A 21,847-nucleotide genomic window follows, 5' to 3' on the forward strand; every position below is an offset into this window, starting at 1 on the left:
TAAAAAGTACCACCCTAAAGGTACATAGATATGCTCAGTGGTGTGGAAGGATATAAGCTATAGAGGTGTGTCAGAATGGTCTAGAAGAGATGAAGCCTGCTCAGGTGTAATCAGAGCAAAGAAGGCATTCCTTAGAGAGATGGGTTGCAGAGCTCTAGGGGGCTGTTTGAGTAAGTGTTGATTATTTGTTGTTTCAGGGTCCCTACCTGTGGATGCCTCAGGATTGAGGTGGTACCCTTGAGTTATCCATTCAGCATCACTGCACCAGCCAGGGAGTGACAGGTGGGCAGGGAAAGACTCTCTCCCACCCTAAGCCCAGGGAGCCCCTCTAGCAGGGACTTTATGATCATCTAGCTTTGAGGCATATTGTTTCCCTCTAGAGATGCATAACCAGCAAATGGCCGTCTTCACAGCTGAGAACTTGCCTTGAGCTTGGGCTAGTGTAGAACCTCCCCTCCCCCCTACTCTTCCACCACCATCTGACTTCTCTAGGGAAACTCAGATAGGTTCACGAGTCTCTCCCTTCCGTCTCTGACCTCCTCCTCTCCTGGGCTGGGCCCTGAGCCCCCAAGTGACCTTCGTATCGACCTCCCTGCTGCACAAAACAGGCCTGGTGAGAGTGACTGCTGGGGCCAGCCGTGTCCCTCTCTTAGAACTGTGAATCCCTGTTTGCCTTCCCAATGAAAACACTTTCCAGCCACCCACCCACAGCCTCTTGACCCTTCCCTGTGGGACAGTTGTCTGTCTCTCGTGGTAAAGGAAAGGCCCTGATGTACTGAGCCCCCGCATCTCTGTACTTGACCCACAGAAACAGGGTGGACTGGGTGTCCCGTGACAGAGTCAGGGTTGTACTAGCAGCAGCATTAAAAAGTAGTGAGAACAGAGTCCTAGCCCTGGGGCTAAGCCTCACCAATCATTGCTCTAAGTCCTCTTGCCAAAGTACCCCTTGACCTCAGTGCTGATCCTCTGCTTTGGTCAAAGTGAAAGTGCAAATTGCTCAGTCATGTCTGACTCTTTGCCACCCCATGGACTATACAGTCCATGGAATGCTCTAGGCCAGACTGCTGGCGTGGGTAACCTTTCCCTTCCCCAGGGGATCTTCCCAACCTAGGGATCGAACCCAGGTCTCCTGCGTTTCAGGCAGATTCTTTACCAGCTGAGCCACAAGGGAATGCCCCCTGATCAAAGAAGAGCTTGACCCTCTTTGTCTGGGAGGATACACAAGCTACACTGCTATCACCTTCTCTGTGCTTCCCCCACCCTTCACGCATTCCTGCCTCTCATGCTCCTCTCTCTGACTTGTATAGGCTAATTTGTGTGCCTGTCAATTCCCCACTTTTAGACTAAAGTCTTCTTGGCAAGAACCAGGTCTTGGTGTTTTTCCCTCCTCAAAATGCATTTTGTCCTGCCTGCCCCCTTGTTGGTCTTCAGTGAACATCAAATTGTTTTGTTTTTTTTTTAACAAGTTGTAAGCATTAAGTTTCCCTGGTGGCTCAGACAGCAAAGAATCTGCCTACAATGCAAATTTGATCCTTAGGTCTGCAAGATCCCCTGGAGAAGGAAATGGCTACCCACTCCAGTATTCTTGCCTAGAGAGTCCCAGGGACAGAGGAGCCTGGCGGGCTACAGTCAATGGGAGCTCAAAGAGTTGGACATAACAGAGTGACTAACGCTTCACTTTCAAGCTCACCAATGCTTAATTATCGGGATGACCAAAAAAAGGAAAGAACAGGGGACTGCTCTGGCCAGAGAGATGCAAGCTGTCTTTATGGGCAAAAAAGTGGTGCTTGCCAGGCATAATGGAAGCTGGAGAGTTAGATGAGTCTGTAAGTCAAAGGAAAGGCAGAGGCAGGAAATGCCACAGAGGGGAGAAGCTACCTGATACCAGCCCTCCCAAGTCCGTTGTCCACCACAGACAAGTAGCTCTTTACTCTTCCAAGGCCAGAGGAAAGGAGTCCGAGAGGGCAGCCCTGGGAAGACATCCCATAACCTTTCAGATGACTGCCTTCTTGGGAAATCCAGGAGTCCAGAAGAGTTATGAGTCAGTGCAGGCTTGGCTCAGTCTCTTGAGTAATTGAAGCTTATCAAATATCCTCAAGTGAGATTTGGAGCCAAGATCCAGATGAAGATCCACAAGTAGACTGACACAGACCAAATGTCAATGTTTGTTGACATTTCTGTTGCTTCAGTTTCCTATCATGTGCAGGGATGAGGGACCAGTCTCAAGGACTCTCCAACCAAACGCCTTCTATCAATTCCTTGGCAGCATCTCTCCTTGGTGTTCTGTGCCTCCTTCCTTACTTTGAGGAACTAGAATCCACATCCTGGAAAGAAACCAAAGGGTCATCTGGACCACACTCCTTAGAACTCTATTACCCCTGAATATCCAGTCCCCTTCTTTGCCTCCTTTGGACCCTGTCCAAGTAGAAGGCCCCTAGAGCCGCAGACCCTTGACCTCTTTAACTCCCTTGATTTTAGAATCATTTCTATGCAAAGTCTCATCTCCAAAGTTTGTGTTGGCCAAAACTGAATTAAATAAGAGAAGGGACTGCCTCCTTTCCACTGCCCACCCTCTTACCATCTTCTTCTGCCTCAGGCCCTACCAGTTAATCTCTTTTTTTCCCCATTTTTTTCCCATTGTGGTAAAATATATATAACATAAAATTTATCACTTCAACCATTGCTGATCTACTTTTAAAAGAATTTTACACCTTCACCCCTTTCTCCATTAAGTGAGATGACCTCTCCCTAAAGAGGTTGAAATAGGAGCAGGTGATGGGGGAGCAGGATGTGGGACTCAAAAACATTTTGGTTCACCAGATTATAGAGGCTAAGACCTGTGTCTCTGCCCGGTCCAAGGTAAGACAGGAGCCTGCTCAACATCTGGCTCAGAGGATGAGCTTGGGGATAGGGATGAAGTTCAAGGACTAGGCCAAGTCAAGCCTCCTGGAGGAATGATGGTTTCTCAATTTCTGGCCCTGCCCCTGTCTCCTGGGTCAGGAGGCTCATCCCCTAGGCCTTTATGCAGAGGCTTTCCCCAAGTCACTGTTGCTATCTAGTTGTCCCTGAGTTAGGCATTTGCCCTATCTCCCAAACAAAGGCTTTTTGTTCGTAGGATTTCCAGGTGAATAGGAACAGGAATGAATAACAGAACGCCAATCTAGGAGAAGCAGCCCTAACCACGGGGAAGGCAAAGCAGGATTCTAAATCATTTTTAAAACTCACAGGTCCCTTGTCTCCCCCAAATGAATCTGGGGCTTCCCTGGTGGCTCAGTGGTAAAGAATCCCCCTGCCAATGCAGGAGACACAGTTTAATCCTGGTCCAGGGAGATCCCACAGGCCTCAGAGCAGCTAAGCCCATGCACAACTGCTGAGCCCTCTGGCTGCGCCTCCTGAAGCCCAAATGCCGCGGAACCACCCGCTCAGCAACAAGTCACTGTAATGAGAAGCCTGCACACTGCAACTAGAGAGGAGCCCCTGCTGCCGTAACTAGAGGAAAGCCTATGCAGCAGTGAAGACCCAGCACAGCCGAAGATAAATAAATGCAGTTTTTTTTTTTTTAATGAATCCAATTATTTGCCATCCCAGTGCTAGCTTCGTATCTTTCACCATCCTTTTCTCTCCCTGTTTCTGAGTAGCTATTTTTGAAAACTAAATAATAGGTAAGGGAGTGGGAGCTGCCAGTCTTTCTGGAATAACTGCAGAGCCATTTTGGTTCATTGTCTCACCCCAAATCTGAAAGCAAGGGAGACCTCCTCGGTGAGGTTTGCCTCCTGGATCTGCAGCTTCAGTCCCAGCGCCTGCAGCCGATGTGCACAGGCCAGGGACCAGCTGCAGCGTGGCAGAGCCTCGCCCAAGCTGCAGTGTAATAGTCTTCTCTGCTTTTGTTCTTAATCAGTGGCCTCCAGTCAGGAATATTTTGTCTGGCAGGTAATGCCCAGAGGAAATTCTGTTCTTTGAAAGAAGATTCCCCAGAGGGAACCAGGCAAATAGGACTGGAGAAGAGCTCTTGGAAAACAGTAGATAGATGTGATGACCTGAAATACCCTGGTACACATTGAAAAATCAAATACTAAAAAACCAGCTACAGCTATTGGTTGTGACTAGAGGCATTGTAAATTGGAACAGTCCTCTGGGAAAGCAGTTTGGCAGTATGTATCAAGAATCTTAAAAGCGTTCACACTTTTTGATTTATAATAGTGCAATATTGCAAAGCACCTAAATGTCCAAAATAAGTGAAGGGTTAAAAAGTTATTGTATGTCCCCTTTATGGATATCATGTAGCCATGAAGCTGATGGTTAAGAAAACTATGTAAAAATATGGAGAGTTGAATATGCCCTAATCCTAATTTTTTAAAATACAGAATATAAGATACAGTGTGTTTTTCTTTAAATGTCGTTCTATGAATAATTATTAGTAGATGCTTTCTGGTTATAGTAAGAAAATCCAACTCAAGCTAGTTTAAGCTAAAAAGGTGACTAGACTGTATGGACACTGGATTTTCTCCTGATACATGAGGACGGGTATGTAATCAAACCTTAGAGGGATAGGACAAGTTCTAGAACCAGAACCTGAAACCTAGGGGAAAAGACTTAATAGCTCTTGTGATTCTTCTTTCTGAACATCAGCTTTATTCTTGTCTCCCTGCCAGTGACCTTCTCTGCTACCTAATCTACAGTCTCCTCTTAGAAGCCCCACTTCCCAATTCTGGGGGGTGCTCTGATGGGCTCCACCTGGTCTAAGCAAGGATGGGACCACATAGACCCAACAATGTACCTACTTAGAGGCCCACACCTGTGACCGTGAGGACGGGCAAAACACCAGCTCCCAGAGAGGGAAACCCCCTAGTGTTGCTACTGTAGTGTACATAAGACTCAGATACACCTGAACATTAACAAAGATTGCCTCAAAGTGGTAAAACTAAATGTGATCTTTTTTAAAATTTTACCATGTATCACTTTATAATAGAAAAGTCTATTAAACTTGCCATGGCTAATAAAGTTGTTTTTTAGCCTTGGGGTTCTGCATTTTGGTTCTCCCAATGACAGTCACCACAAAGCTACTAAAGCATAGTGGGTGGTGCTTATTTTTGGGAATGAATTCCATCCTAGGAGCTGTTTAAGGAAACAGAAAATCTTCAGCTATACACATGACCCCCTTGAGTTCTTGAACTCTAGCCCAGCCACGAGAATCCTTTCAGCTTCCTTCTAGGGAGCTTTGCTTCATCCCGTAATGCTCTGCAGAAGTGTGGTGCATGTGGAGAAGGTGTGTTTTCTTCCCTACAACCAGCACCCAGTCCAGAGCTGGAAAGGAGTGGCGACTCAGTGTTGACTTTGTTTGAACTGAGTCTTCTTATAGAGAAAAACCTTGAGGAGTAAGGAGATTTAGACTGATAAGAGAGGCCTCCCTGAACTAGGCAGGGTCCTCTGACCCCTTTCCTGAATTCAGGCTTCATAGACTTCCCTAGCTTTTCTGTTCTTTCCCCCACTCTTTGTAAGAGCTACAAACAATATTTGGAGAGACTGTCTCTCTTATGTTTCCCTGACCCCCTTCCAGATATTCCCCAAAAGACCTTAAACCTAACAGAAGTCTTTGTCCTTTCCTATAAGTGGGGCCCCTAAGAGTCTTAATATGTCCTGAAAGGATAGAAGTCCTGGCCAGTTGCCTGGCAGAAATCCTAGCAAAGAGGGAGATTGGGAATAAAAGTGGGAGCTCCCCAACCATGGTACTCACAGGACCTCAGATCCTTCCGCAGAGTAGGAACTGTCATTGGCCAAATGATTCTCATGTTGAGCCAGAGAGGGATGGGAATGCCTTAGAGGCTGAATGGACAGCCATCTGCAGGGAAGCCAAGAGGTCTAACCAATGCCTAAACTGCTACTGAATATTCTTGGACTGGATATTAGTTTCTGCCAAGCCATGGGCATTGGACAGAAAGGCATAGAGTTGCATTTTTTTTTTTTATCTCCCTCTAAAATATGAGATCTAAACATGCTTATTACCACCCCTGCCAAGGAATGTTTTGGGGGAGGGGCATAACTCTTTAGGGAGCCACAACCTCAGGAAGTTTCTGAGCTGAGCCACTTGTGACAGGAACAGAGTTGGTCTTTGATACCCTATCTTGCTGTCTCTCTGCCCATCAGAGAGTGACCTGAGCTCCAGAGCACCCCCTGTTTTCCTTTTCTTATCAGTACTACCTGTCCTCCTGGCCCTGTTCCTGTTCCTGCTCTAAGTCTGTTCTGCTTTCTCCCAGGGGAACTGAACAGGGTACAGACATGACTATTCCAGAGGGAGCCTTTCAGCATTTCATAACTCAGAACTGCTTCCACCAGCTCCCTCCTAAAACTAGAGGAAAATTCATGTGGCAAAGGCCAAGAGGCAAAGAGAGGTTAGAGAATGTTGATACTAGCACTTTGCCTCTTCATACCTCATTCTAAATCCATTTCATTTTCCATCTTCCTGAAAATTAGTGCTTGAAGGTGAGGACAGAGGTTACCTTTCCTGTGGGAAAGTGAAAATTGAATCATGTTGTTACCTTGAATCATCTGTGTTCAGTCCTTAAGACAAAGGCAAAATTGTTCAGCACCACGGAGAGTGCCTTTCATCTTGAAGACAAGATCAAAAGCGGGTGCAAGTTGAGGATTTGTAGCTGAAACCCCTGCCAGTCTGATCTCCTTCCACTCCTGTCCAGCCAGGAGTTCCTCTTTTCCTCAACCCCTTAGCATTTGCCCCCTTCTTTTACTTAACTAGGCTTTTAGGAATGAACTCCCTTAACTTTCCACCCACCTGTCTCCACGTTATCTGCATCCCCCACCCATCTTCACCTCCTTTCCATTTCAGTAAGGAGCGTTTCTCCTCTCGTCCAATTCTGGTTCTATCTTCTCTTGACTCCTCAAAGACCATATTCCATCAAACATCTCCCTTTCTACTCAATTTTCTTCCCCTCAGTGTGAAACAGTATTCATGTGTTCCCTCTCTTCAAAGAATCCTTCAACTCCAAAACTCCCTCTGACTGTCATTCCTTCTCACTCCCTCTTCTCAGTTTAGCTCCTTGAGAGAACAGCCTGTGTTCATTGTTTCTACTTCCTTATCTCCTATTCCCTCCTACATCCCCTGTGATCTGGGCTCTGTTCTTACCATTCAACCAAAACTCTGTTTGCTGAGGTCACCTATGAATTCCTTACTTCTAAATATTTTCTTTATCTTATGGACTCATGTATTAGTTTGACACTGTTGATTTGTTTCACCTGGAAACTGCTTGAGTATCTTCCTGGATCTTTTTCTACATCTTGTCTTTCTGCTCCTACTCAATCTTCTTCCTCCACTCATTTCCTAAGGTTGGATGCTCTCCAGGACTCTATTCTTGGTTCCTGTTTGTTTTCACTGTGCTTGTTCTCCCCGAGAAGATTTATTCTCCTCTGTGGGCTTCAATCACCATCAGTCCACAGCTCTTTCTTGAGATCCTGAACCTCAATTCCTATTGACTGATGATGTCATCTGGTGTCCAAAAGACACATCAAAGCTCAACCTGTCCCAAACTGAGCTCATCTGGTTTTCCCTGACCATAGTTATGCCTTCTCCTGCATTGTCTGTTTTAATAATTACTACGAGCATCCCTTTCCCAGTTACCCCACCCAGAAAACTAGGAGTGTCTGGACTCCTTCTACATTTTATCTCAGAGGTCTGCCACTCTACTCTCTTTAACATCCTCCTTTATGGCTTTGTATCTTCTGCTTAGTTCAGGTCTCTGTCATCTCTTGCTGGCACTGATGCAACAGTTCCCTAAACTCCAGGCTCATTTCCTTCCCACCAATCTTCTACGTGACTTTTAGAGTATTCTCCATCTCAAATCTGATCATGTTACTCCCCTACTCAAGGCTTCATTGGCTCCTCCGCCATCATCTTCTGAGCAAATAACAAAATCAAGGCCCATCTTCCACCATGATCTGAGCCCTGCTGGCCCCACAACTTTATTTCCTGTCACTCTTCATCATTATACCTTCTAGGTTTCCACTGTAGCAAAATATTGCCTGTTCCTTGAATGTGCAATGCTAGTTTCAGGCTTCTGAGCCTTTGCAGATGTTCCCTGACATCCTTCCTCTTAAGATAACTGGGAAACTGATGTCTGGAGACCTTTTCGAGAGTCTTCCTCTGGGAAGGTTTCCCTGATCACCCTCCCTTTGTCCCTTTCCCTCTTCTTTTATTGCTGTTGTTCATTTACTGATAATTACTGGGAGTTCCTTAAGGATGGGTCTATTTCTATGTATCTTGATGAGCCCCAGGCTGACCACTGATAACTAAGTGAGGAGAGAGAGGAGACAGAATGCTCCCTGATCAGGCCCCTCCTCACCCTGCTGAGCAAGCATCTCTTCCACAGATACCTCCCCACACAAGCCAGGCCCCAACCTGGGTGGCGACAGGTCTGCTGCTGTGGATCGGCCACTGCCAGGGTACACTGTTCATGGCCGTGTGTCCACAGAGCCTGTACTGATAAAAGCTTCATAGCTACCACACATAGAGTGTGCTGGATGTAGTGTATATACTAAATACTACTCTAAATGCTTGCATATTAAGCACTAGATTACATAGTCTCACTTAATCCTCACGGAAACCTTTGACATAGGTATTAGTATTAGCCCTACTTTACAGAAGTAGAAACTAAAGCCCCGATCACATAGCTAGTGTTATAAATGGAGGAGCCAAGATTTTTTTTTTTTTTTTAGAGAATAGTCTAAATGGTAATTTGTTGAAGCTAGTAATTTGTTTGATAGGTACCCAGGATCTCACTATACTGTTTCCTCTGTTTTTATGTAAATTTAATAAGTTCTACAGTAAAGCATTTTTAAAAGATTGGGCTAAATCAGTGTGTTTTAAACTCCCTCCCCCACCTTTCTTTTAAGGCAATAAAACCCTTTCTTCAACCAAAATCTTGCAGAAAGGCTCCTATGTAAGTGAAATGAAAATGGATCTATTCTGGGGATTTCCCTGGTGGTCCAGTGGTTGGGAATCCACCTTGGATTGCAGGGGACCTGGGTTTGATACCTGGTCCGGGAACTAGGATCCCCCTTGTTGCAGAGTAGCTGAGCCCCGTGTGCCGCATCATGCCCTCGATCCACAAACCAGAGAGCCCACACACCGCAACGCAAGATCCCACATGACACAGCGGAAATCCCGTGTGCCACAGCCAAACAAATGCATAAAAACGGACCTATTCTGGTTTCAGGGAAGCCAGACCCCCTCCTGTTGCTTTCCTCTCGCACTCAGCCCTGCCCAAGGCACAGGGTTCGGGAAACACAGTTGAATGAAAATCACTGGACCAGACTAACTCTGAAGATTCTTCTGGTACTTCTGCCTTCCTCTAGTCATATTGGTTTTGCACTGGTCATTAGCTGATTTATTCCATCCCAGAAACAGTGAGATTGAGCTATTAATCATCTCTGTAGTCTTTGGAGAGTTTCCGCGCAGGGTTGTAGAAACATGGGCTGCTGCTAGAGATGCATTTCAATGTCTGTCTCTGCTGAGTGTTTATTAATAACCTTGCTAATCACCACTCTAGTTGCTGGATCTAGCTAACTCCTGTCAGATGTCCTTGGGGGGCATTTTAAATTTTCCCTGATTTCTTCCAGCCAGATGCTTCCTTCTGCCTGGATTCCTCTCTGATACTTGTATTCATGAATATTTCACATCTAATCTCCCTGATTACATTTCCATGTGGTGGTCATGGTGCATTGGCTACACCTCCCAGGAAAGACATACAGGAAGCCCACAGTGAAGGCTTGAGTTTGCAGGCACAGTGCCAGAATCTTTGTTCCCGCCTCAAAGATGGCCTTCCATCAGGGACAGTGATGGGGAAGTGCTGAATGGGACCTCGCAGTCTAGGGCTTTACATGCTGGCTCTTGGCCTACCGGGACTGGCCGTGTCACTCAGCAATCCCAGTGGCCTTAGGGAACACATGTGGGTCCCTGTGACCAGAGTCACTCAACAGCCTCCCACTCAGGCCCCATCCTTCCTGCGCTGGCCCCTCCAGTGCTGCCACCCAGGACCTCCAGCCTGAGAGAAGACACTCTGATGGACTCATCTGCACCAAGGAGGGAAAAGTTAGCCACAAACGCCCAAGGACTTGAGTTCTTAAAGTTAACTGTGGGAGCAGGCAGAGGTGATGGGGAAAGAGACAAGATGAGCCGGGGGCATAGTGTCCTGGAAGCCAGGGGAGGAAATCCTTTCCAAATGGACATGGTGTGTGTGACATGTGACAAACACTACAGAAAGAGGAAAGGAAATTGGAAATCTGTCGGTGCTTCCCTGGGAGGGCCCCCCAGGCACGTTGGTGGGTTTCACCTTTGAGAAACCCTCGCTCAGGCGGCCTTGGGAGAGAGCCGCCCCTGCAGCCTAGTGCTCACCGCAGGTCTCCATGCCCCCTGCAGGCGGCACTTGCCAGGCTGTTTTGACCACAGAAAGACATGGATGGGTCACTGGAGGCCTCCTTCTCCAGGGCAGCAGGGGACAGGTGCTGCCAGTGATCAGTCTCCCAAGGAGGAGCTGAGCCAGGGAGGCAAAGGATGGAGACTTGGCAAGACCAGTGGCTTGGGAGGTTGCCTGGGAGCATGCCCTGAGCCCCCAGCGCCCCCCACCTGTTCTACCCTTCTGTCCCATTCCCCTCAGTGACAGCGAAGGCTGGGAATCAGAGACGAGGACACAGGCCCGGGCTCTGCCCTCAGGAGCTCACAAACCACTGTGGCAACACAGCCCACGCAGGCCTTGCACTCTGGATGGCCTAAAGAAACACAGACAAGGCCAGGATTTCCCTCCAAAACATTCTAGACTTTTCCCTTTTCCTTTAGTGGCAAGCATGTTTTCATCCCCCACTGCTTCATTCTAAAGGGAAACTAAACCACCATAATAGCTGCATAGCCGCCCTTTAACAGTCACCAGAAGCCACTCAGATCCCTGGCCTGGCCCCACAGGGCCCATCCTCCAGCATTCTCCCTGCCTCTCTGTCTGCTCTCCATGTCCCCAGAGGCAGAATAGGCACAGCCTTGGAGCCTCTCTGCGATCCTCTGACCTAAGGCTTACCATTCTGTGATCCTAGGTGGATGGTTAGGATGGCCGCATCCTATGTCCATGGCTGGTTATCAGTTTCTCAGGGAGAGGGTGAATGACTCCTGCGCCTTCCAACTGACTGAGGCAGAGTAGGACAAGGCCCTGGATCTTGTAGCAGAGATTTGGGGTGGTTCTGGAGAGAATAGTGGGGGTAAAGTAGGACTTGGGCAGCATAACACCCATAGCAATGAGAAGAAGTCAGTAAAGAGGGCAGTGAGGGAGACCAAAATGGTTCCAGACCCTGGACAATGCACAGAATGCATGCTGTCTTCTTTGTCATCTGTAAGGTCCAGCCCTGTCTGGGCAACACAGGACGAACTGGCCACCGGCTGACTTGCCATGGTCTGTCTTCTCACCTGCCATTCCCAGCCAACCATTCAGGTTCTCTCGGGAGACACTCTTTAGGATTCATCTGTGAAATGGAGACGTTCTCTCTAGAACTGCGTGGCTACAGCCTGGAAGTGTAGCCTGGCTCAGCCAGTCAGTTCTCTGGATCCTGGGAAGGGATCAGCCAGAGCTGGGGAAACAGAGGGAGAAGGCCCATTTCAGGGAGCACCTGCTCAGATCTTAATCCAGACTTAAACTCACAGGAACCTAGAAGGATCTTTCTAAACAAGGCAGGGCCCTAAGGAGCATGGCGACTACTATGGGAGGCAGGAGAAGGTGGTCCTGTGGGTTTAAAGAATCACAGTAGGCTTCCTGGGGGTGGCAGATGACACGGGACTTAAAGGACAGACACCCAGATGGGTGTAAATAGGGCTGAGATCCTGGGCTCTTCCACCCAGCTCCCGATCTTCCTTCTGTAGTAGACGGGTCTGTCCCTCCCTTCCTGAACCCCACCTGCTGCCAGGGAGAAGTACCCACAGAGGACAGGTGAGAACAGCCCCCTTTGTTCACCTCCTAACAGCTCCCTGTCCCCTCGCTTTCTCCCCCAGGACCCAGCCGCCGCCTCCATCTCAGACGGAGACTGTGACGCCCGGGAGGGTGAGTCAGTAGCCATGAATTACAAACCATCCCCGCTCCAAGTGAAGCTGGGTGAGTGTGTCTGGGGGGTGAGGGAGATGTTGGGCGTGGACAGGCAAGGTGCGCTGGGCTGGGTCTGCGAAGAGGCACAGCTCAGGCTAGACAATTCCAAGCCTCTAGCCACCAAGTCAATGGCACCGCCCGGAACCTTCTCTCCTGCAAGACCAAGAGGGAGGTGATAGTTCTCTACAGGAGCCCAGAGCTCCAGAGGCATCTCTGGGGCCCAGAAGGCTCCAGATGTTCTGGGGCATAGCTGCAGGAACCCCAGAGAGAGGGTCGGAAGCCCCATCAAACACTGGACCAGGATGAGAGGAAGCTGCCTTAGAAGTGGGCATCAGTTCCTGTGTCTGAGGGGAGAAAGGAGTGACGCTTCCAAAGCCTAGAACCTGGCTCCTCTCCCCTAGAAGCTGAGCCCCACTCCCCCTTCCTAGTCAGCCTATCTGGATATCTCCGGATGTTGTTGGCTCCTGTTTGGAGGAACTTTCCCGTAGTTTCTTAATAAACCCAAACCTCTCCTGACTTCCCAGGGCCACCCTGCCCTTGGGGGTTTATCGCACGTCCACTCCAAAGTCAGTTCATGCTGCCGCCCGCTCCTTTGAGCCGCCTCTCTCCCAGGCACTGCCCAGAGCCCCTGCAGCTGCTGCGCTCACCTTACCTCCCCCCAAACACCCCCTCTCTCCCTCAGGGACCATCTCACTCACCCAAGGCTGCCATGCATAACAGACTTCTAATTTTAAAAACTGGTTTCAGGAATTCCCTGGCGGCCCAGTGGTTAGGACACTTCATTTCCACTGCCGAGGGCCTGGGTTCAATCCCTAGTCAGGGAACTAAGATCCCACAGGCCATGAGGTGCAGCCATCACTAAATAAATAAAAAGTTTGTTTTCACAAGTGAAAATATAGCTAACACAGTGCATCCAGGAAAGAGTTAACAATTAAATGCAGGCCATGACCATCCTTCAGAACTTCTCTGCCATCCCGGCCACACTCCTGCTCATCTTTCTCCCCAGGCTCCAACTGCCCATCAAATACTGGGCCCTCTCCTTTGTCCTGAGAAATCTGTTTCAAAACCTTGCTCTGCAGCTGCCAGGACACCTTTTCAGAGTCCTGTTACATTATTCAGCCTTTCCCTTTTCCTTTTAACTTGCTTCTCTCCTCCCAGACCAAATCCAGGGAGCCCCTCAGGCTGTTTTTCTAAACAAGAGAGCAGTCCTCTCAGTAGAATTTGTTCATCTTCCCAGGACAGGACACCGGACTCAAACTGCAGCCAGTTTTATTTGCTTATTATTGTTTAACAACACAAATATTTAACAAGTATAATTTCTTTACTCTTCCCCATCATTTTCTCCTCCCCAGAGATGATCATTCCAAGAGTTTTGCTTTTGGTTTTTAGTTTTTTTCTAGTTTTATTTTGTATTTGAACACAAGTGGTATCATACTGTCCACATTTTCTGAAGCTATTTTCTTTTATGTTTTCTGATTGATGTCTTAGAACCCCTTCTAATATCAGTATATAGAGAATGACTTCTTTTAATAGTTGCACTGTGTGACTTCTTTTAATAGTTGCACTGTAGTCTGTAGTTTGCTTTTGCAGTTTATTAGCATTTTTTCACTGTTTCAAACAATTCCAACATGCTTTTAAAAACAACACTTTCCCCCCTGACCATTTTATTACCACAGCTCCTCTAGAAAAATCCACAGCCTTAGCCTCGGTGCACTGAGAATCCCCACCAGGAACTTACAAGGCAAATTGCACCCTCTAGAGGCCTGGGGTGGTAATGGCAGCTGCTGCCTGCAGGAAAGGAGGTGAAGGTGGGTTTAAGGGCGTAAGATAGATGAGCAGTGATAAAGAAAGAGCGTTAGAGAGTGGGAGATGAGAGACATGGAGGTCGAGAAAATTCCAGAGTCCCAGTAGCTATAAATGCCCATCCCATCCTTCCTCTCTGGAACTTGTTGTTTTATGAGAGCTTTCCCCTGGCAGTCCTTTTGCCAGTATCAGAGCTGCCGTGAGAGGAGGAATGGGCAGACAGGCCTCCTGTAGGGCCCAGGCAGAACCCGACTACTGGGAGCAGAGCCACACACCAGGCAATGGGTCCCTTGGTCGCCAGTCCCACAAATCTGGTAGGTTCTAGAGCCTCGGAGAATCCATAGGCTGACCGAGGAGTCAGAAGTAGTCTTGGCAGAGGGCCCCCCAGCCTGCTGCCCCTCCTGCTCCACAATCTTCAGTGGCTTCTTTTCCTTTCCATTAAGCCCAGACTCCTCTGCTTGGCATTCGAGGCCTTCATGCTCCAAGTCTGTAATTAGAGGGGGCCCCCAGTCCCTTGTGCACAGGACCTGATACATGACTGACGACACAGATGTTTGCTGAATAAATAAATCACTGAAGAAATGTATCCAACTTTTCTAACCCGACCTTCCTCCATCTTCGTCCCTCCACCCCGTCCAGATCCACACTTACTACACTCACTTCTAAATGGACTTTTCTCTACACTACCCTTCCTTCCTCAAATGCCCTCCTCGCTCGACCTCAAGTGGGATTCCCTGGTGGTTCAGAAGGTGGAGCATCTGCCTGCAGTGCAGGAGACCCGGGTTCAATCCCTAGGTCGGGAAGACCCCCCGGAGAAGGGAATGGCTGCCCACTCCAGTGTCCTTGCCTAGCAGAACCTAGCGGACAAAGGAGCCTGGCGGGCTACAGTCTATGAGGTCACAGAGTTGGACACAACTGAGCGGCTAGCGTTTTCACTCTCCATCTCAAGGTGTCACCTGCAGGAAGCCCTGCCATCCTTCTATTCCATCTCTCCCTCTCCAGCCTTTCTCTGGATCAAGCACATGCTATCTGCCCACTTAGGAGTACAGTTCCTGGAAAATGGGGGTCAGCCTCCTCCTGTCACCCTTCACTATCTGCCTCAGGTTGTGCCGAGCAAAGCACTGTCTCTTTCAAGCAGCAGGGCCTAGAGTTGATCCTTGCCTCAGTTCTTAGAGAAGCAAGGGGTTTCACCATGGGGCCAGCCCGGGCTGTCCTGAGTGGTAAGGCAGCGCAGCCCTGGAGGCAGGACACAGCTTCGTTTCCACGTCCCCCTGCAGAGAAGCAGCGGGAGCTGGCCCGGAAGGGCTCCCTGAAGAACGGCAGCATGGGCAGCCCCGTCAACCAGCAACCCAAGAAGAACAACGTCATGGCCCGGACAAGGTAGGCGCCGCCCCGCCAGGGCCCTGCCAGCCGGCTCCTGTCTCTGCTGGTTCTGAGCCTCCCCTCTTCCCTCGCTCCTCAGGCCCAGCTCCTCTCCGAGAGGAGAGAGTCTCACAGGATCAAGGTGGCGGGGTGGGATGGGGAAGGGTGGGATGGGGCCGGGAGGGAGGTTGTGGGGTATGGCCAACCCAGTTCCTTGCCAGGTTGGTATGCTTCAGTAGCCAATCCAGTCCCCCAAATTCTCCCCCCAGGCTGGTCGTCCCGAATAAAGGCTACTCCTCGCTTGACCAGAGCCCGGATGAGAAGCCACTGGTAGCCCTTGACACAGACAGGTGTGTACGGAGGCATCGGGGCAACCGGGCAAGCCACAGCAGTGAATGAATGGGAATAAACAAGTGGGCTGAACAGGCCACACCTGCTTTACTGTCAGAATGAGGGTGTCCCTCAGCCAGGAGCTCTCCGAGGGTGAATCCCCCGAAGAATGGAGATGGGGGGAGCAGACAGAGGAAAGGGGATCAGTGCAATCTGCTGCTGGCCTGGGACAGCTGACCTGGCAGCTGCTCCTCGAATGGGCCCTGATGCCGTGGTGCCCTGCCCGCTCTGAGGGGGGAGCCCTATTGCAGGGCACAGACCTGGCTAGACCTAGACTTTGGGAAAACCCAACAAACCCAGATGATTTGAGCCTAGGAAAAAGAGGGGCAAAGCTGTGGGGTAGTAGCAGCTTGATTTAGGAGGAGGTTAAGGGCATTTGGTTAAAGGTTAAAGGTTTTTGGGCTTCCAAATACTAGCCTTGGTTTGGGCTTCCCTGGTGGCTCAGACGGTAAAGTGTCTGCCTGCAATGCGGGAGACCTGGGTTCAATCCCTAGGTCGGGAAGATCCCCTGGAGAAGGAAATGGCAACCCACTCCAGTACTCTTGCCTGGAAAATCCCATGGACAGAGGAGCCTGGTAGGCTACAGTCTATGGGGTTGCAGAGAGTCATGGGGTCGCAGAGTCAGACACGATGGAGCGACTTCACTTTCATTTTCAAGGGTAGTATGTATTGAGAAGGGTGGGGCTAAGGAACCTGGCTTAAAACTGCATTCCCACAGCAAGCATGGTTTCTGCTGAGATTGTGCTGTTTCTTTGGAAGTGTCGGGGGAGGGGGAAGTATTGACTGATGTGGGGGAGGGTAAAGAGAGTTTTCTATTTAATGTCTGGAAATCACTTCCTCTCCGCCTTCTCTCCTCCGCGGCCAGTGATGATGACTTTGACATGTCCAGATACTCCTCCTCTGGCTACTCCTCCGCTGAGGTGAGGCCCCACTGCTTCCTGCCCTAAACACACCTTGGTAGGACCACCTCTAGGGGAGGGGGTGGGGCTAACACCAAAACACCCTGAGCAGAGCAGTGGGCAACAGAATGGGAAAGACTAGAGCTTTCTTCAAGAAAATTAGAGATACCAAGGGAACATTTCATGCAAAGATGGACACAATAAAGGACAATAATGGTATGGACCTAACAGAAGCAGAAGATATTAAGAAGTGGTGGCAAGAATACACAGAAGAACTACACAAAAAAGATCTTTATGACCCAGATAACCACAGTGATGTGATCACTTACCTACAGTGCTGGAATGCAAAGTCAAGTGGGCCTTAGGAAGCATCACTATGAACAAAGCTAGTGGAGGTGATAGAATTCCAGTTGAGCTATTTCAAATCCTAAAAGATGATGTTGTGAAAGTGCTGCACTCAATATGCCAGCAAATTTGGAAAACTCAGCAGTGGCCACAGGACTGGAAAAGTTCTTCATTCCAATCTCAAAGAAAGGCAGTGCCAAAGAATGCTCAAACTACTGCACAGTTGTACTCATCTCACATGATAGTAAAGTAATGCTCAAAATTCTCCAAGCCAGGCTTCAAAAGTACATGAACCGTGAACTTCCAGATGTCCAAGCTGGATTTAGAAAAGGCAGAGGAACCAGAGATCAAATTGCCAACATCTGCTGGATCATAGAAAAAGCAAGAGAGTTCCAGAAAAACATCTACTTTTGCTTTATTGACTACACCAAAGCCTTTGACTGTGTGGATCACAAGAAACTGTGGAAAATTCTTCAAGAGATGGGAATACCAGACCACCTGACCTGCTTCCTGAGAAATCTGTATGCAGGTCAGGAAGCAACAGTTAGAACTGGACATGGAACGACAGACTGGTTCCAAATAGGAAAAGGAGTATGTCAAGGCTATATATTGTCACCCTGCTTATTTAACTTATATGCAGAGTACATCATGAGAAACACAGGGCTAGATAAAGCACAAACCAGAATTAAGATTGTCGGGAGAAATACCAATAACCTCAGATATGCAAATGACGCCACCCTTATGGCAGAAAGCAAAGAAAAACTAAAGAGCCTCTTGATGAAAGTGAAAGAGGAGAGTGAAAAAGTTGGCTTAAAACTCACCATTCAGAAAACTAAGATCATGGCATCCGGTCCCATCACCTCATGGGAAATAGATGGGGAGACAGTGGAAACAGTGACAGACTTTATTTTAGGGGGCTCCAAAATCACTGCAGATGGTGACTGCAGCCATGAAATTAAGACGCTTGCTCCTTGGAAGAAAAGCAATGACCAACCTAGACAGCATATTAAAAAGCAGAGACATTACTTTGCCAGCAAAGGTCTGTCTAGTCAAAGCTATGGTTTTTCCAGTAGTCATGTATGGATGTGAGAGTTGAACCATAAAGAAGGCTGAACACCGAAGAATTGATGCTTTTGAACTGTGGTGTTGGAGAAGACTCTTGAGAGTCCCTTGACTGCAAGGAGATCAAACCAGTCAATCCTGAAGGAAATCAGTCCTGAAAATTCATTGTAAGGATTAAAGCTGAAGCTGAACTCTAATACTTTGGCCACCTCATGCGAAGAGTTGACTCATTGGAAAAGACCCTGATGCTGGGCAAGATTGAAGGCAGGAGGAGAAGAGGATGACAGAGGATGAGATGGTTGGATGGCATCACGACTCCATGGACATGAGTCTGAGCAAGCTCAAGGAGTTGGCGATGGACAGAGAAGCCCGGTGTGTTGCAGTCCATGGGTCACAAAGAGTCGGATTGGACACGACTGAGCACTGAGCGACTGAACTGAGGTGGAGCCTGTGCTGGGCGGGGCCTGGGATAAGATCTGACTCCGCCTCCAGTGCAGGGAGCACAGAGTTAGGGGCGGGGTTCGGACCCAGGTTGGAACAGGGCCCTGAACCGCAGTGGGGTGTGACACAGGGGCGACACCTTATGGGCGAGGGCCTGAAGTAGGGGCGGGGCGAACAGAAGCAGGATCTGAGGTGGGAAGCTGCCCCTAGAAAGGGGTGGGGTGAGTAGCAGGGCCAGGTGGAGCCCCAAGAGGATGTGCCCGTAAGGGAGGCCAGAACTGAGGCTGGGGCCTATAGGAGGTGCAAAGCCTGGGGTTTCTGGAGAGCCAGGGATGGGACAGGGCTGCGTGTGGACAGCTGGTGCCTGTGGATGGCCCCGAGCCTGACCTCCCTCCCCTTTGTCTGCAGCAGATCAACCAAGATTTGAACATCCAGCTGCTGAAGGACGGCTACCGGTTAGATGAGATCCCCGACGACGAGGACCTGGACCTCATTCCCCCCAAGTCCGTGAACCCCACCTGCATGTGCTGCCAGGCCACGTCCTCCACCGCCTGCCACATCCAGTAGCGGGCGGGGCCACTGCGGCCGCCGGGGTGGGGCCGCCAGGGGCCAGCTTGGACCGGGCAGGGGCCAACCCCTCCCCTGCTCGTCCACCTGCCCCCCGGGGCCCCGCGCCCCCTACAGCCGCCAACCTCGTAACAGTCATTGCTTCCTCCTATGGTAGGACGTGTACCTCTGTGTGTTCATGGAGCCGGAGAAACCAAAACCGGGTCTCTCTCCACCCCCGGGGGCTGAGGAGGGGAGGGCTGTTTGTTCAGTTTCTTGGGGGACCTTGGCCAGCATCCTGCCCCCTCCCCGAAGCCACTGTCTGGTGGAGGAAAGGGGTGACTGGACTTCGTGGAGGCTAACAGTAATGAGTAAGGGGCAGGATCACAAAGCCAGGGGTTTGGCTCCACCCCAGTGAAGCCAGGAACCCCCAGCACCAGCCAAGGAAAGGGGCTGGGAGGAGAAAGGCCCAGGCCAACAGGGTCAGGGCCCAGCCCCACAGAGCCGCCTCCACATGCTCCCTTGCTGGCCCATGTACCATTTGCGTTTCTCCCCTCATCTCCAGATGGGAAGTCTGGCAAAGATGCCCAGTGGGATATTGTCCCCCACCCATCAGATCACTGCCATCTTCCTCCACTTTGCCCCATTCACCTCCTTCCTTGCTGTCTGGATTGCATGGCGGGTGAGGTGGGCCTTAGAGACAGCCAGAGTTTAGATGGTATGATCCGTCCTCACCTGCCCCTAACTAACACATCTATCTCTCTGCACCCCTTTCCCTGCCCCCCACATTTCTGTTCTGTTCATCTGTCCTGGGCTGGAAGCAGGAGGTAAGGCTGGCCTCGAATGCCCCATTGTGGTCTTACTCTAGCACAAGATCCTAGAGGCTGCTTCCCAGGAAGACTCTTCAAGAAAGCAAGCCTGGGAGAATACAGTGGCAGCAGGTGTATGGTAGGGATGGCTTGGCAGAATGTGTGCGCACCTGGGGCTGTCAGAGTGTGTGTCTACATCTCTGGGTTGGGCCTGTCTCTCTAGATGACTGTGGTGACCATGTTGGGGAAATGACTGTGTGACCTGTTAACAGTGTGAGAGGCCGCTCAGCAGTTCAGTGGACCGCCAGCCCTGGGCGGGGGGTCAGAAGTCTGAGTTCTGGTCCTCGCTCGGGCACGCTTCCTCTCACCTCCAACAAGCCAGTTATGTTCTCTGGCCTTCTGTTTCCTATGCGGTATAGTGAGCAGCATCTGAAATTATTTTGAAGGTTATTTCAAACCTGAAGAAATTTCTTCATAGGAATTTCCTTGGAGGTGGACAGGGAGGTCTCTGGGTGTCTTCAAGTATACCTGGGGTCTTCCTGAGCTGCATGTCTGTGTGGAGAAAAAAGGGGGAAGTTCCTATGGAACCTGTGCATGTCTGAATACATGTGGATCTTTGGGGCAATGTGAGTGTGTGTGTCTGTGAATGTATTTGTGTATGTGGGTATCTATTGTGTGTGTAGCTGTACCTGTGTGTGTAACTGTATACAGTGTATAGCTGTATCTATGGGGTGTGTGAGAGTCAGAACGTGTGTATCTACTGCTGCTTCTGCCGCTGTTACTCATTGGTGGAGGGGCGGGGTTGGTGGCCAGAGAAGCTGAGGACGAAAATCAAGAGGGAGGAGGGGACCAAGGCCCTCCCCTGGGCCTGGGCAATACAGACCTGCCCCCAGGTGAAGAAAAACGAACGCACAGATGGCCTACACCCGCTCAGGTCTCTGCTCCTTGAACCCCATACCCCAGGGCCATTCCTCAGGCCGACCCCATCCCGCACATGCTGGCCAGTCCTCTCTGATACACACCACTTACATGCTGCAAGTGTGCGCAGGCCACACCCCCAGCCCAGCCCCTGGCTGCCGTCCTGGGAGGCTGGAAAGAGGAGAGACAGCAAGGCTGCTGGCTTAGGAAGGGTATCACTTCTCTCTGCACCACACCCAGGGGCTGCCAGCTCCCCTCAACTTCTCCAACCCAACCCCACCTCCTCTTAGTTCAGGGGGGAAATGCCAAAGGGAAACAAAGGACAGAGAAGTCAGCTGCAGGACTCACATGGCCCAGACTGGTCCCCATCTGAGCCCATTGCTCCCACCCTGATCAGCAGACCCACCCCCTGTCATCTGGGCACCAGAGCCATGCTTCCTACCACCACCACCCCGGGCTCCTTGACTCACCCTTCAAGAACACGGGTACCTCCTCTTTTCCAGGCAGGGCTCCCACCAGGGCTCATTTAGACAGCTGCCTTTGCTGCTGACATGTTGTGTGACTCTGGCCCATTGCTCAACCTCTCTGGCCCTGAGGAACAAGGGAAAGGCTCCCTCCCCACAGGATAGACCTAATCCCCTGGCAGACAGGGGCCTCTCGATGAGGCCATGTGGTGGAGAGAAGTAGGAAGCTGGTGGCTAGCACCCTCTGGGTGTAGGGAGAGTGCGCAGTTCCCTCCTTCCTACCCAGGAGGTTGGAGGGGAGAACGGAGGCCTTGGCTTGCCCTGCCGCCCTCCCCCTGTAGATACTGCCTTAACACTCCCTGCCCTCAGCACTGGCTGCCACTCAGCCAGGTTTCTCCGTGCTCACTAATTTATTTCCAGGAAGGTGTGTGGAAGACATGAGCCGTGTATAATATTTTTTTTAACATTTCCATCGCAGTATTGACCATCATCCTTGGTTGTGTATCGTGTAACACAAATAATGATATTAAAAGCATCAAACAAGCTAGCCTCAGCTCCCTACCTGGGGTCGGGGCCAGGGGCAGATGGGCCGGGAAGGGCAGAGAACAGACCCTCTGAACTTGACCCCTCGGGATCTCCATTCCTCTTCACCACAGTGAGAAGCTTTGGCCTAGAAGGTC

At 50.0% G+C, this 21,847-nt stretch overlaps 1 protein-coding gene and 2 long non-coding RNA genes across 6 annotated transcripts in view; 1 reads left to right on the plus strand and 2 right to left on the minus strand.

Moving 5' to 3' along the window:
• FAM219A (family with sequence similarity 219 member A) overlaps positions 1-21,710 on the plus strand; it is a 60,595-nt gene extending 38,885 nt beyond the window's left edge. Inside the window, exons 2-6 of one of the 4 annotated variants that reach the window (XM_070459599.1) lie at positions 12,038-12,137; positions 15,209-15,311; positions 15,563-15,643; positions 16,549-16,603; positions 18,842-21,710. In XM_070459599.1, coding sequence (XP_070315700.1) covers positions 12,038-12,137; positions 15,209-15,311; positions 15,563-15,643; positions 16,549-16,603; positions 18,842-18,997 — 495 coding nt within the window. In that variant the 3' untranslated portion in view covers positions 18,998-21,710. Of the gene's footprint in view, positions 1-12,037; positions 12,138-15,208; positions 15,312-15,562; positions 15,644-16,548; positions 16,604-18,838 lie in introns of all 4 variants that reach the window. The other 3 variants (XM_070459598.1, XM_070459601.1, XM_070459600.1) reach the window with 3 other exon arrangements.
• Positions 1,746-6,855, minus strand: LOC139032455 (uncharacterized). The gene is made up of 2 exons (XR_011485005.1): positions 6,537-6,855; positions 1,746-2,324 (listed from the first exon to the last, which is right to left on the minus strand). It is a non-coding gene; the product is annotated as an uncharacterized lncRNA (long non-coding RNA).
• Positions 10,446-21,813, minus strand: LOC110145608 (uncharacterized). Its single transcript, XR_002316261.2, has 3 exons — positions 21,730-21,813; positions 11,459-11,619; positions 10,446-11,235 (listed from the first exon to the last, which is right to left on the minus strand). It is a non-coding gene; the product is annotated as an uncharacterized lncRNA (long non-coding RNA).
• Positions 21,814-21,847: the final 34 nt, after the last annotated feature.

Source organism: Odocoileus virginianus, chromosome 31, assembly GCF_023699985.2.
Source record: "Odocoileus virginianus isolate 20LAN1187 ecotype Illinois chromosome 31, Ovbor_1.2, whole genome shotgun sequence".
Taxonomy (NCBI): domain Eukaryota; kingdom Metazoa; phylum Chordata; class Mammalia; order Artiodactyla; family Cervidae; genus Odocoileus; species Odocoileus virginianus.